The sequence below is a fragment of the Oncorhynchus mykiss genome, chromosome 20, assembly GCF_013265735.2.
Source record: "Oncorhynchus mykiss isolate Arlee chromosome 20, USDA_OmykA_1.1, whole genome shotgun sequence".
Taxonomy (NCBI): domain Eukaryota; kingdom Metazoa; phylum Chordata; class Actinopteri; order Salmoniformes; family Salmonidae; genus Oncorhynchus; species Oncorhynchus mykiss.
In genome coordinates, this window is record NC_048584.1 from 20,029,081 (window position 1) to 20,043,556 (window position 14,476).

Genomic DNA, 14,476 nt, shown 5'->3' on the forward strand with positions numbered 1-14,476 from the left:
CTGGATGTTTTTGACCAGTAAACACTGAACCATTAGATAAAGGAAATGGCAGTCATCATGAGTCATTAGTGTTGAATCTTTTCCATGAACACATAACTGTCATCACAATATATTTCAGCCAGGAGAATGGTGTTGACACCAGAAATGAATTACAGCTAGATCTGTTTATCTAAGAAATATGTCATCACATTTCCATTTTAGGGTCTCGATAGAACAAAACAAAATAATTTTGACCACAGACAACGCATTCATACATTCCATCACTTAGTTAGTCCTTCAGACAGGCCTACCAAGTCCTCCCACTATGTTTCTGTATGACTCAGACAGGGCTATTGAGTGGGCTATTGAAGCCCCTTCAACACCTTCACAACAGCCTGAAAATAGAAGAGACCATACATAACGTACAGGAACCGTGGAAGCCATTGACGACAGTGAAAGCCCTTATTCCCTCCTTCCTAACTGCCTCTATCGAAAGCTTTCATGAATATGGAAGTACCGGTATTCTATGTGAGAGCTGAAATCTCCTATCCTTCTTTTACAGTCCAAGGGGGATGTCTGAGTGGCTATCTACACCTCGGTTACAGTCTCAAGTCTCTTGGATTTTCTGTGCACCAAACTGTATTTATTGACTATTTTGACATCCGCGACTTCCTTTTCACACTTCTGCTCACACAATTCTCAACTTCGCCTGCGCCTCTCGACAATCTTTGAAAAGCACGGCTTGGAATGCAACACATTTCACTCACGCGTGTGTGATCTCTTATGTTTGTTATCAAAGCTACCAAGACTTCAATTGCACTGCAGCCCCCTTTGCTTTGGAAAAGCTATTTGGAGGTGTGTGTGTGTGTGTGTGAGGAGAGATGATGAGTGTGTATCTAGCGAGAGGAGATTCATGACAGCCAATCTATATGCTGGTATGTGTGGGAAAGGAATTGTGTGTGGGTCGGGCCGTATGAGCTGGAGCTGACCTCTGAATACACATTAGAGAGTACAGGCTTGCTGTTTCTGTAACTGCTACACAGCTTTTTGTTTGTGTGCTCTAACATCTATTTTGCCATACTACTATTGAGTACAGCCTGTCTGCTGTCACTCAACTGTAAGAAACGCAGATCCTAAACATAACTCAACATATCCACTATCGTTCAAAAGTTTGGGGTCACATAGAAATGTCATTGTTTTCCATGAAAACCTACATGAAATGAGTTGCAAAATGAATAGGAAATTTATTCAAGACGTTGACAAGGTTCTAAATAATGATTTTTAATTGAAATAATAATTGTGTTCTTCAAACTTTGCTTTTGTCAAAGAGTCCTCCATTTGCAATAATTACAGCCTTGCGGATGTAGCAGGTGTAAAATATACTTGATGTATTTTCACCGAAAATGTAATTTAAAAAATATATATATATTTTATTATTTTAAGGTTAAAATACACAACCGGCTGAATTGTGTCCAGAGCCTTATCTTCCACCTACAACTTACCAGAACACAACGCAGAAAGGTACCGGTGCAGAAAAGGTTACATTGGTGCCGTGACCCGGATCAACGTGGGTCATTGTGAATCGCCGTTTATCAACACCAACTTGGTCGCTGGGAGTTGCTATGCTATAAACAGGTTGGAAGTGAAATCTCTTACACACGCAAGGGGAAAAAACAAATGTTTTGTTAGGTATATCTCTTAGATTAACTGATTAATTTGAAATTGTTGATACATATATTTCATTTTAGTTGTGTATATTGATAGTGAATATGACTTATATTGTTGGAAAAGGAGACCGTGTTTTCAGTGATGAGCTTGAACTGGGTCTTGGGAGAGGGAGGTTTTTCAGGGAGTTGCCTCAGACCCCAGATAGAACTATAGATGTTGTAGATTCACCAAAGTTTTGCTCTACTCGGGTGCCTAACGACACACCCTCAGCTCCTGTAATTATGCCAAGTGACACTCACTCAGATAGTTCAGAGGTGGCCAGTCCTAACTTGGGAAATCTTATCACACAACTCTCCCATCAGATAGGACAGTCTATATCAGCTCAAATTAGGAAGAAAGGTGAGGGGAAGGAGGATAGTGGCGCACATGCTCAGAGCTCCAGTGCAGACCAGACATTCACTGACACACCCTCCCTTAATTTATCTGGTTGGAAGTTGGTCATGTGGTTTAAAGTTCAAAACAGCTGATAGGTGGACAGCAACTGAGATACAAGAACGTCTAGACGAGAATCAGTCTGAAATGAAAGCCCAAATGTTGACCAAGTCAAAGCGCCCTGCTGCTGTGAGACAGGTGGTCACACATGTCCAGACGCCTATACTTGAAGATGAAGTGACATCTTGTCCAGTGTCTCCTAACCAGAGTGAGGTAATTGTCACACCCTCTAATCAAACTGAAGGAAACTGCATGCAACCATGATAAACTTACTTGATCGTGTGCTAACGCAGAACACTCAGACAACAGTAAGACCGCAACACCCACCTAACCAAGGGTACTCTTACAGAAAATATTGCAAGGTGTGCAACGGTTCAAACCACTCTACACTTGCACACTGTAGAAGGGAGGGTCTGTGTTTGTCATGCTTTGAGTCAGTTCACTGGAAGAAAAACTGTCCGAAGTCTGGGCCTAGATACAGTGAGGAGCACACACGAGCAACCAATGGAGCAGAGACGTTAAACTAGCGGGCCCGCATTTGGAGGGGGGATATGCAGATCAAGAGAAACAAACCCTCAAGTGTGATGAGGACTTAGAACGACGGTGTGTGAACGCATGTAGTACAGCACCAGAAGGGGTTCGGGGCATAACGCAGAATATACAAAGAGTAACGCCATTTGATGAACTATTTTATGCCCCAGTCACTGTAAATAACCAGTTCCAATTGAAAAGGATGCTTGACACTGGCTCCATGGCCTGTACTTTAAGTGAAGCAGCAGAACAAAGAATGCTTGCAGAAAATATTAGTCAAGAGAAGAAGCCACGATCAGAGCCAATGATTCTCGTTGGTGTCGGGGGGGGGGGGGGGGGGGGGGACGGCACAACCAAAATGCATGTGTGAAATTGACCTTAACGTGTACGGGATTAGTTGTTTAGTCCCTGTGCTCATAGTCCCAAGTCAGCACGATGATCTCATTCTCGGTACAAACTTGATAAAACACCTTATGCATCAAATGAAGGGTACTGACGAGTACTGGAGACTCATATCAGAATGTACTTCACAGCCATCACCTGCAGGTGAATACTTCTTGAACATAATGACTAACCTGACATGTTGGCAGAGTGAAGAAATGCCCAGAAAAATAGGGACAGTCAAACTCAACCAGGCTTCTCGCTAAACAAGAGCATCTAGTATGGGGGAGGCTTCCCAACAGCATGCCAATGTCTCCAGGGAGCACTATTGTGGTCGAACCCACTTCATCCAAGACCATGCCACAAAATACCATGGTGGGTCGAGTCATCACACCCATGTGGGCCGACAGGTGGGTGCCCATGAAAGTCACCAACCTATCGGACAAACCTTTCACTCTAAAGAGAAACTGAAAGCTGGCTGATGTGTCTCCCTGTCTGGCTGTGGAGGACTTCACCGTTTTCCAAGGCTCCTGCAAGATGGAAGGGGGAACTCTAGGAAAGCAGCCCATCACAACCGACTCCGTGGATTTGAAGCAGAGACTACTAGATGTAGGGTTGGGAGAGATTGACATCGAACAATCAGTCAAGCATCAAGAGAGAAATTAGTTCAGTTACTTATTAACTACAACGGTGTGTTCTCCAAGAGCGCTCTGGATTGTGGCGAAGCCAAGGGCTTTGAGCATCGCATTTGACTCACAGATGACATACCATTTCACCTACCATATCGGAGGGTTCCGCCTGCCCATTACCAGAAACTACGACAAGTGTTGACGGAAATGGAGGAACAGGAAATAATCAGGAAATTTGTTAGCGAATATGCTTCCCCTCTAGTAATGGTGTGGAAGAAAGATGGTGGTCTTCGTATATGTACAGATTCCAGATGGCTAAATGCAAGGACACTCAAAGATGCACGTCACTTCCACACCAATCTGACTGTCATGCAGCCCTAGGGAGAAACACCTACTTCAGTACCATGGACTTGACGTCAGGCTTTTACAACATACCTACAGTTGAAGTCGGAAGTTTATATACACTTAGGTTGGAGTCATTAAAACTCGTTTTTCAACCACTCGTTATAAAAACTATAGCTTTGGTAAGTCGGTTAGGACATCTACTTTGTGCATGACACAAGAATCTTTCCAACAATTGCTTACAGACAAATTATTTAACTTATAATTCACTGTATCACAATTCCAGTGGGTCAGAAGTTCACATACACTAAGATGACTGTGCCTTTAAACAGTGTGGAACATTTCTGAAAATTATGTCATGGCTTTAGAAGCTTCTGATAGGCTAATTGACATCATTTGAATCAATTGGAGGTGTACCTGTGGATATATTTCAAGGCCTACCTTCAAACTCAGTTCCTCTTTGCTTAACATCACGGGAAAATCAAAAGAAATCAGCCAAGACCTCCACAAAGATTGTAGACCTCCACCAGTGTGGTTTATCATTGGGAGCAATTTCCAAACGCCTGAAGGTACCACGTTCATCTGTACAAACAATAGTACGCAAGTATAAACACCATGGGACCACGCAATCGTCATACCGCTTGGGAAGGAGAAGTGTTCTGTCTCCTAGAGATGAACGTACTTTGGTGGGAAAAGTGCAAATCAATCCCAGAACAACAGCAAAGGACCTTGTGAAGATGCTGGAGGAAACAGATACAAAAGTATCTATATCCACAGTAAAACGAGTCCTATATCGACATAACCTGAAAGGCCGCTCAGCAAGGAAGAAGCCACTGCGCCAAATCCGCCATTAAAAAAGCCAGACTACGGTTTGCAACTACACATGGGGACAAAGATCGTACTTTTTGGAGAAATGTCCTCTGGTCTGTTGAAACAAAAATGGAACTGTTTGGCCATTATGACCATGTTTGGAGGAAAAAGGGGGAGGCTTGCAAGCCGAAGAACACCATCCCAACCGTGAAGCACGGGGGTGGCAGCGTCATGCTGTGGGGGTGCTTTGCTGCAGGAGGTACTGGTGCACTTCGCAAAATAAATGGCATGAGGAGGCAATTTTCTTTTGAATTTGACCCCTTTTTCTCCCCAATTTCGTGGTTTCCAATTGTTTAGTAGCTACTATCTTGTCTCATCGCTACAACTCCCGTACGGGCTCAGGAGAGACGAAGGTTGAAAGTCATGCATTCTCCGATACACAACCCAACCAAGCCACACTGCTTCTTAACACAGCACGCATCCAACCCGGAAGCCAGCCGCACCAATGTGTCGGCAACCTTGGTTAGCACGCACTGCACCCGGCCCGCCACAGTAGTCGCTGGTGCGCAATGAGACAAGGATATCCCTATCGGCCAAACCCTCCCAAACCCGGACGACGCTAGGCCAATTGTGCGTCGCCCCACAGACCTCCCGGTCGTGGCCGGTTACGACAGAGCCTGGGCGCTTCCATTGCATGCCTTCCCTCCATTTAAAGGGATATCAACCAGATTCCTTTCCCTATGGCTTTCACATGGCGTGAACAGTCTTTAGACATAGTTTCAGGCTTTTATTCTGAAAGATGAGCGAGAACGATCACATCGCGTCAGTGGATGGCTGGGTGCCAGCAGAGTTTTGCAAGCGCAACAGCTTGGAGCAGACATTTTCTCTCTCTCTCCCCTATTGAAAAAGCTACAGTCCGGTTGAAATATTATCGATTATTTATTGTAAAAACAACCTGAGGATTGATTATAAAAAACGTTTGACATGTTTCTACGAACTTTACGGATACTATTTCAAATTTTTATCTGCCCTGCCCTGACCGCTCGAAGCATATGAATTTCTGAACAAAACGCGCCAACTAAATGGAGGTATTTTGGATATAAAAATAATCTTTGTGAAACAAAAGGAACATTTAAGGTGTAACTGGGAGTCTCGTGGGTGCAAACATCTGAAGATCATCAAAGGTGAGCGATTCATTTTATTGCTTTTCTGACTTTCGTGACCAATCTACTTTGCTGCTAGCTGTTTGTAATGTTTTGTCTGCTGAGAGAGATGCCCTTACATAAACGCTTGGTTTGCTTTCGCAGAAAAGCTTTTTTGAAATCTGACATGCCAGGTGGATTAACAACAAGCTAAGCTGTGTTTTGCTATATTGCACTTGTGATTTCATAAAAATAAAATATTTTTAGTCATTTAATTTGAACTTGGTGCGGTGCAATCCAGCGGATGTTGATGAAAATGATCCCGCTAAAGGGATGGGTGCGCTAAGAAGTTAACAATGTCTACACTGTATTTCTGATCAATTTGAAGTTATTTTAATGGACAAAAAGTGTTATTTTCCTTCAAAAACAAGGACATTTCTAAGTGACCCCAAACTTTTGAATGGTAGTGTACATACACCGTACAATTTAGTTAGTTAGTTTTCATGTGTTTGAAGTATTTGATACCATTTCCAGTGATTCCACTCCAGCCATTACCACGAGCCCGTCCTCCCAGATGAAGGTGCCACCAACCTCCTGTGTCACAGAGGCAGTAGTAATGAGGCCCTGTAGCCCCTTTAGGTCTCTGATGAAACAAGCACTAAATATGTGCGGGCTTTTGACTCTCATGTCCACAGCCTACACACCGTCAGAAGCCACTGTACAGTACTAACACATTTATAACACAGGAGGTCTATTCTCTGCTGTTCCTTACTGTGTTCCCTTTGACTTTCTGAATTTGTTTGAGATTGAAAATGTGATCTCCATACTGTGGAACTGAACAAAGCAATTACAATTGTCAACAAGTATGTCAACCATGTCAAGTTCATTCCAAAATAGTCTACACAATTCAATTATCACATTTAATAATCTCTGCATTTTTCTGCAGGGGAATTACAAAATTTGAAGCAAAACATTATAATTGTCTGTGTCTCCAGAACATGCAACACGCGACCAGTTTCACAAGAATCTAAGAGCCATTTACATTAAACAAGAGCTCTTACAAGAAGTCAGCTCTCATTCAGAAAGAAAATAGGGTGAGTAAGGCAGTGAAACCAAGATGTGACTGAGGTCTGGAAAAGTAGTAGGCTTCCCCTCCCTGGCCTCTGCCCCACTCAATCTCAACCCCTCTTCAGTTCAATTTACATCCACTTTCTTATCGAAACAGTATTCATGTTTCACATGTTGGTTTTTCATACAGCTAGTGGGCGAGCTGTATGTGGTGTGACTGATGTGTGTAGGAGGATGGGGAGACTGAATGGGGTAGAGGGGCGCATAGTCCCCACAGAGGTGTCAGTGTAGGTTCCCCTGAGAAACAACATCAAGAACTGCTGTCAGGAAACGCTGTGCTCACACTGCCCTCTACTGTTGTCTTATATATTACCACACAAGACAAAACTGTTCCCCACATTGAAAGACACCGAGGTCCACAAAATGATCCAGTGCAAGGTGTATGGGCACTAATGTACTAGTAATATCAATGCATGCAAATGCAATGGAAAGGCCATTTCTACTTACAGTTCCACTTTAAGATGGGCCTGGAAAAAAGCTCATTTAGATTCTAATGAGTTCCCTAGAGATGACCCTTTAGACCCTCTAATGTCTAGACCAGAGATGGGACTAATTTAAAGCATAGTAATAAATCAATAAAATAAAAATGTTTGGCGGGAGGGGAAGTCAGTCATGGTCCCAACTTACTGTTGCAAGTTAGAATAATAGAATACACAAGGTGCAATTTCGAAATTTGGTTGTGCAATCAGCAGTCACTTAATATCAGCATCTTATTTTAGATTGGTAAATGAGTCTAGCTGTCAGCTACACAGCTACACTCTGAATCAGAGAGGTGCGGGGGGCTGCCATAATCGACATGCACGTCTTCGGTGCCCGGGGAACAGTGGGTTATCGGCTAGCTCAATGGCAGAACGACAGATTTTGACCTTGTCAGCTCTGGTATTTGATCCAGCAACCTTTTGGTTACTGGCTCAACGATCTAGCCACTAGGCTACGTGCCACCTCAGGCCCATTGTTAATCAGTTATCATATTAAAAACGGCAAATATTTGCCTCTACCCTGTGGAAAAATGTGTAGAGTTGCAGGAAATTAGCTGTAAAACGAACAATGAACACAATTGCCTTTTATCGATGGCAATTTGAATGCACAGAGATACAAGATCCTGAGACCCATTGTCGTGCCATTCATCCGCCCCCATCACTTCATGTTCAGCATGATAATGCACAGTCCCATGTCACAAGGATCTGAACACAATTCCTGAAAGCTGAAAATGTCTTCTTCCATGGCCATCATACTCACTAGACATGTCACCCATTGAGCCTGTTTGGGATGCTCTTGATTTACATGTACGACAGTGTGTTCCAGTTCCCGACAATATCCAGCAACTTTGCACTGCCATGGAAGAGGAGGGACAACATTCCACAGGCCACAATCAACAGCCTGATCAACGCTATGCGAAGGAGATGTGTCGCACTGCATGAGGCAAATGTGGTCACTTCAGATACTGACTGGATTTCTGATCAATGCCCCTCCCTTTTTTGTAAAGGTATCTGTGACGAACAGATGCATATCTGTATTCCCAGTCATGTGAAATCGATACATTAAGGTATAATGAATTGATTTAAATGAACTGATTTCCTTATATGAACTGCAACTCCGTAAAAAACTGTTTCATATTGCGATTATATTTTTGTTCAGTGTAAATTATTGCCACCGTGGCCCGCCAGTGTAACTGCTAAACTGCTTACTGACTGTACACTGTACTGCATGATTGTAGCAAGTTTACTAACACGATATTTCTATTAGACTATGTTGACTATGACATTACTTTAGCTAATATGGTGACAACGATGTAGGCCTTCTGTAGCGGTTATGATGTGAAGGTTTTTTTCGCCTGGTCACAGACAGCTGATGTGTTGTGCATTAAAATCCACAAGCAAAGGGAAAAGGTGAGAGGAGGAGAGCACGTAGATGTGAGAAGGAATATGACGAGCTGTTTGTATGTGGCTATGAAAGTGAACTGTTTGCGTGTGTTCAGGGGTGTAATTCAATCCGCTGATTCTGTTGAAAAACTTTTCTTAAATGGAAACAAACGGGGAAAAACATACCTACATTTGTCCAATAGATACTCTCCTTTGCAACCGTTGGACTACTGATTACAGCCTAGATCAGCTAGATGCAGGCAAGAGTGTGCAAGGCATGACTGTTCTCTTGACCTGTCATCCAATATGCTGTAATATAAATAAGGCCTTGCTCATTAAAAAGCACTGACCTCCACTGGTGTTGTAGGCAGACCCACGAGCCACTGCGGCCCCCGTCCCCATCAAAGTTGCCCATCCCTGGTCTAGACCTTCAGATATGAGTCAGGTACAGATCCTAGTGAAACATTACTGTCTGCTACTATTCTCTCTCTATCTTCTCCTCTCTCTCGCCCTCTGTATGTCTCTCTCTCTGCCTCTCACTCTCTCTGTTTCTCTCTCTCTCTCAAACTATTTATCTCATACCTCTTTCTCTCCTTCTGTCCCTCCCAACCTCTCCGTCTCTCTATCCGACAGCTAAAAAGTTGCAGGTCTTATGGTGTCACAGTAAATGGTTGTTGTCGTCACTTACTGCTCATCTCCCACCTTCTTTATCCACTCCACATCACACTGCTCACACGGCGAAGTCATTTCCTGCCGAAGTAGAGCATGAAATTACATTAGCATGCAGGTGCTCGAAGTGGATTGGACAAAATGTGACAGCAAGAGCCAGGCGAGAACAAGAGTTAGACAGAAGTGCCTAAGACTATGCTTAAGAAAATAGAGGGAGAATATATCAGTTTGTTATACATACCAGTGTGTTAGATATGTGTGTGTGTGTGTGTGTGTGTGTGTGTGTGTGTGTGTGTGTTGTTCACTGACCCTCCCTATGTGGTTGTTCTGGATCTGTCTCAGCTCCTCCTGCAGTCTCTCACACTCGGCCTTCACTTCCTCTTCCCTCTGACACGCCCGCTCGGCCTCATGCCGCGCCCTCTCTAGCTCCACCTCCAGACGCTGCAGCTTCAGGTCTGACAAAGTGTCTAGACTACGAGAGCTCTGCAGGGTCAGCGCAGGACAGTCCAGCACTGGGGAGGGGGAAACACACACACACACAAGCGCAAACACACACACTCACAGCATCAATCTAGAGGGACTTAATTATCCCAGTGTTTATAACATCCATCATTGTACTTTGATGTGAAGGGATAATAAGGGATAGAGAAGTGAACTTAAGGCCAGATAAGAACTCCACGTTTCTTAATTTTACACTTTGGCGGTTGAGCGTGTGTGGGCACAGCCTTGGAGCCAAGCTCATACCGACTCCGTTCTTAAACCAGTATGGATTGTTCAGCAGGAGACAAATTTATTTCATCTCACCCAGCCAGCCAACCTCCTCACACAACACATAGGCAAGCACGTTGACACTGGAATAAAACACATACAACGCACACCGATACAATACACCACATTTGTTTTTGTTTTTCTGTTGTTGTGTTTTTTAGGTGGTAGATCAGCTTTAATATTGCAGATACTGGGTTCTATCAACGTAATTGTCTGCATAATTTCCTATCCCCATCTATTTTTTTTCTTCTTTTCAAAAAACAGAAACATTACATTTTTGTTCTGAAGCTTTGGTGGAGCAAATGTGACCCGTTGCACGTCACTACTTCACAGGAGTGGCATTTTAATGTTTTATTTTTATAAAAACATGTTTTTTTGGAACATGTGAACCTTCAATTGCTTTAATAACAAACATGAATGCCATCTGTAAATATGAATACAATTGTTTAATAACAACCCTAGTTGGTTTAGCCACGGAAGAAATACAGGAACCTTCCTGCGAGCCATGATTGTGTGATAATGGATGGTCTGGAAATGCAGAGATGAGTTTGGATTGGTCTGTCTAGAACGATATCATGAAGAACTATGCAAGTAACCATTTAACTGTACCGTTTACACCTTCTGTATCCTGTACATGTGACAAATAAACTTAGATTATATTTGATATAGTGTGTGTTTACCAGAGACAGTAAAGTGAAGAACAACATGACCTGCACCAAAATCAAATGATGATATAGGCCAAGGACTAGATATTGCTACTTACTTTCACCACTTTTAGTCTTGAAATCTTTGTTTGTTTACTACACCGTGAATCCTTATAGATATGGGTGGGGCTAAGGCTTAAGAGAGCGTGGATGATGCTGAATGGGTGTAGACAAAGAAGAGCTCTCCAGTAGCTGTACCAAAACATTCAAGGGCCATTTTCTCAAAAGTGGGGTTACAAGTTTATCAACTTTCAAAGCAGAATGACTTTCTCATTGTTCCTCAACTGCAGTGTATGATTTACAATTTTCTAGCTCTGAGTTTTTACTTTTATCCAATGTAAAAAACACCACTTCAAATTTAGCTACATAGGACCGAATCCAGGTGGTGGGTCACAAATTTTCCATAATGCTAGAAAGGGGCCTGATTGAAAACGTTTGGGAACTAGTTTGTGAACATACTATATACATTTTACGAACACGATACATTTTACACCACCTTGTTTTTCTTGCTACCCTCAACCCATCCCATCTATCTTATACTTGCCATTCTACTTTTCAACTGTGCTGTGATGTTTCACAAAAAAGCTTTCTATTCTCATAGTTTCTACAGATTGTACATTAAATATAAACATTCTTACTAAGAGTATTATTATATGATTGATCAAATGACTATGGCTTTTCAAGTCACCCAGTAGTGCTATATGCAGAATTAGCTTTGGGTAAATGTTTATTCCTGAACCTGCGACCAAAAACAAGGTAGATATGGGCAGTACCAAAACAAGTGATGTAAAGATTCTGTCTCTTCGCAGCAAAACCTACAAACCTGGGATGGTTGTATCCCCCATATACAGTGCCTTGCAAAAGTATTCGGCCCCCTTGAACTTTGCGACCTTTTGCCACATTTCAGGCTTCAAACAAAGATATAAAACTGTATTTCTTTGTGAAGAATCAACAACAAGTGGGACACAATCATGAAGTGGAACGACATTTATTGGATATTTCAAACTTTTTTAACAAATCAAAAACTGAAAAATTGGGCGTGCAAAATTATTCAGCCCCCTTAAGTTTATACTTTGTAGCGCCACCTTTTGCTGCAATTACAGCTGTAAGTCGCTTGGGGTATGTCTCTATCAGTTTTGCACATCGAGAGACTGACATTTTTTCCCATTCCTTCTCCATTGGATTCAGGTCTGGACTTTGACTTGGCCATTCTAACACCTGGATATGTTTATTTTTGAACCATTCCATTGTAGATTTTGCTTTATGTTTTGGATCATTGTTTTGTTGGAAGACAAATCTCCGTCCCAGTCTCAGGTCTTTTGCAGACTCCATCAGGTTTTCTTCCAGAATGGTCCTGTATTTGGCTCCATCCATCTTCCCATCAATTTTAACCATCTTCCCTGTCCCTGCTGAAGAAAAGCAGGCCCAAACCATGATGCTGCCACCACCATGTTTGACAGTGGGTATGGTGTGTTCAGGGTGATGAGCTGTGTTGCTTTTACGCCAAACATAACGTTTTGCATTGTTGCCAAAAAGTTCAATTTTGGTTTCATCTGACCAGAGCACCTTCTTCCACATGTTTGGTGTGTCTCCCAGGTGGCTTGTGGCAAACTTTAAACAACACTTTTTATGGATATCTTTAAGAAATGGCTTTATTCTTGCCACTCTTCCATAAAGGCCAGATTTGTGCAATATACGACTGATTGTTGTCCCATGGACAGAGTCTCCCACCTCAGCTGTAGATCTCTGCAGTTCATCCAGAGTGATCATGGGCCTCTTGGCTGCATCTCTGATCAGTCTTCTCCTTGTATGAGCTGAAAGTTTAGAGGGATGGCCAGGTCTTGGTAGATTTGCAGTGGTCTGATACTCCTTCCATTTCAATATTATCGCTTGCACAGTGCTCCTTGGGATGTTTAAAGTTTGGGAAATCTTTTTGTATCCAAATCCGGCTTTAAACTTCTTCACAACAGTATCTCGGACCTGCCTGGTGTGTTCCTTGTTCTTCATGATGCTCTCTGCGATTTTGACGGACCTCTGAGACTATCACAGTGCAGGTGCATTTATACGGAGACTTGATTACACACAGGTGGATTGTATTTATCTTCATTAGTCATTTAGGTCAACATTGGATCATTCAGAGATCCTCACTGAACTTCTGGAGAGAGTTTGCTGCACTGAAAGTAAAGGGGCTGAATAATTTTGCACGCCCAATTTTTCAGTTTTTGATTTGTTAAAACAGTTTGAAATATCCAATAAATGTCGTTCCACTTCATGATTGTGTCCCACTTGTTGTTGATTCTTCACCAAAAAATACAGTTGTATATCTTTATGTTTGAAGCCTGAAATGTGGCAAAAGGTCACAAAGTTCAAGGGGCCCGAATACTTTCGCAAGGCACTGTACATACCATTCTACTGATTGCAAGAGTTTTGTACACTACCGTTCAAAAGTTTGGGGTCACTTAGAAATGTCATTGTTTTCCATGAAAACATACATGAAATGAGATGCAAAAGGAATAGGAAGACGTTGACAAGGTTATAAATAATTATTTTTACTTAAAATAATAATTGTGTCCTTCAAAATGGCTTTCATCAAAGAATCCTCCATTTGCAGCAATTTCAGCCTGGCAGACCTTTGGCATTCTAGTTGTCAATTTCTTGAGGTAATCTGAAGAGATTTCACCCCATGCTTCCACAAATTGGATTGGCTTAATGGGCACTTCTTACATACCATACGGTCAAGTTGCTCCCACAACAGCTCAATAGGGTTGAGATCCAGTGACTGTGCTGGCCACTCCATTATAGACAGAATACCAGCTCGCTGCTTCTTCCCTAAATAGTTTTTGCATAGTTTGGAGCTGTACGTGGGTCATTATCCTGTTTTAGGAGGAAATTGGCTCCAATTAAACGCTGCCCACAGGGTATTGCATGGCGTCACAAAATGGAGTGATAGCCTTCCTTCTTAAGATCCCTTTTACACTGTACAAATATCCCACTTTACCACCACCAAAGCACACCCAGATCATCACATTGCCTCCACCATGCTTGACAGATGGCGTCAAGCACTCCTCCAGCATCTTTTCATTTTTTCTGCGTCTCACGAATGTTCTTCTTTGTGATCCGAACACCTCAAATTTAGATTTGTCCATAACACTTTTTCCCAATCTTCCACTGGCCAGTGTCTGTGTTATTTTGCCCATCTTAATATTTTCTTTTTATTGGCCAGTCTGAGATATGGCTTGTTCTTTGCAACTCTGCGTAGAAGGCCAGCATCCCGGAGTCACCTCTTCACTTTTGATGTTGAGACTGGTGTTTTGCGGGTACTATTTAATGAAGCTGCCAGTTAACAACTTGTCTAGACACTCTAATGTACC

At 42.5% G+C, this 14,476-nt stretch overlaps 1 protein-coding gene across 1 annotated transcript in view; it reads right to left on the bottom strand.

The window, feature by feature from the left end:
* LOC110499121 (TANK-binding kinase 1-binding protein 1) overlaps positions 1 to 14,476 on the bottom strand; it is a 113,515-nt gene that overhangs the window by 16,008 nt on the left and 83,031 nt on the right. The window contains exons 6-7 of the mRNA XM_021576042.2: positions 9,943 to 10,145; positions 9,653 to 9,714 (exon numbers count right to left, since the gene is read on the bottom strand). Of these exons, the coding sequence (XP_021431717.2) occupies positions 9,653 to 9,714; positions 9,943 to 10,145 (265 nt within the window). The remainder of the gene's footprint in view (positions 1 to 9,652; positions 9,715 to 9,942; positions 10,146 to 14,476) is intronic.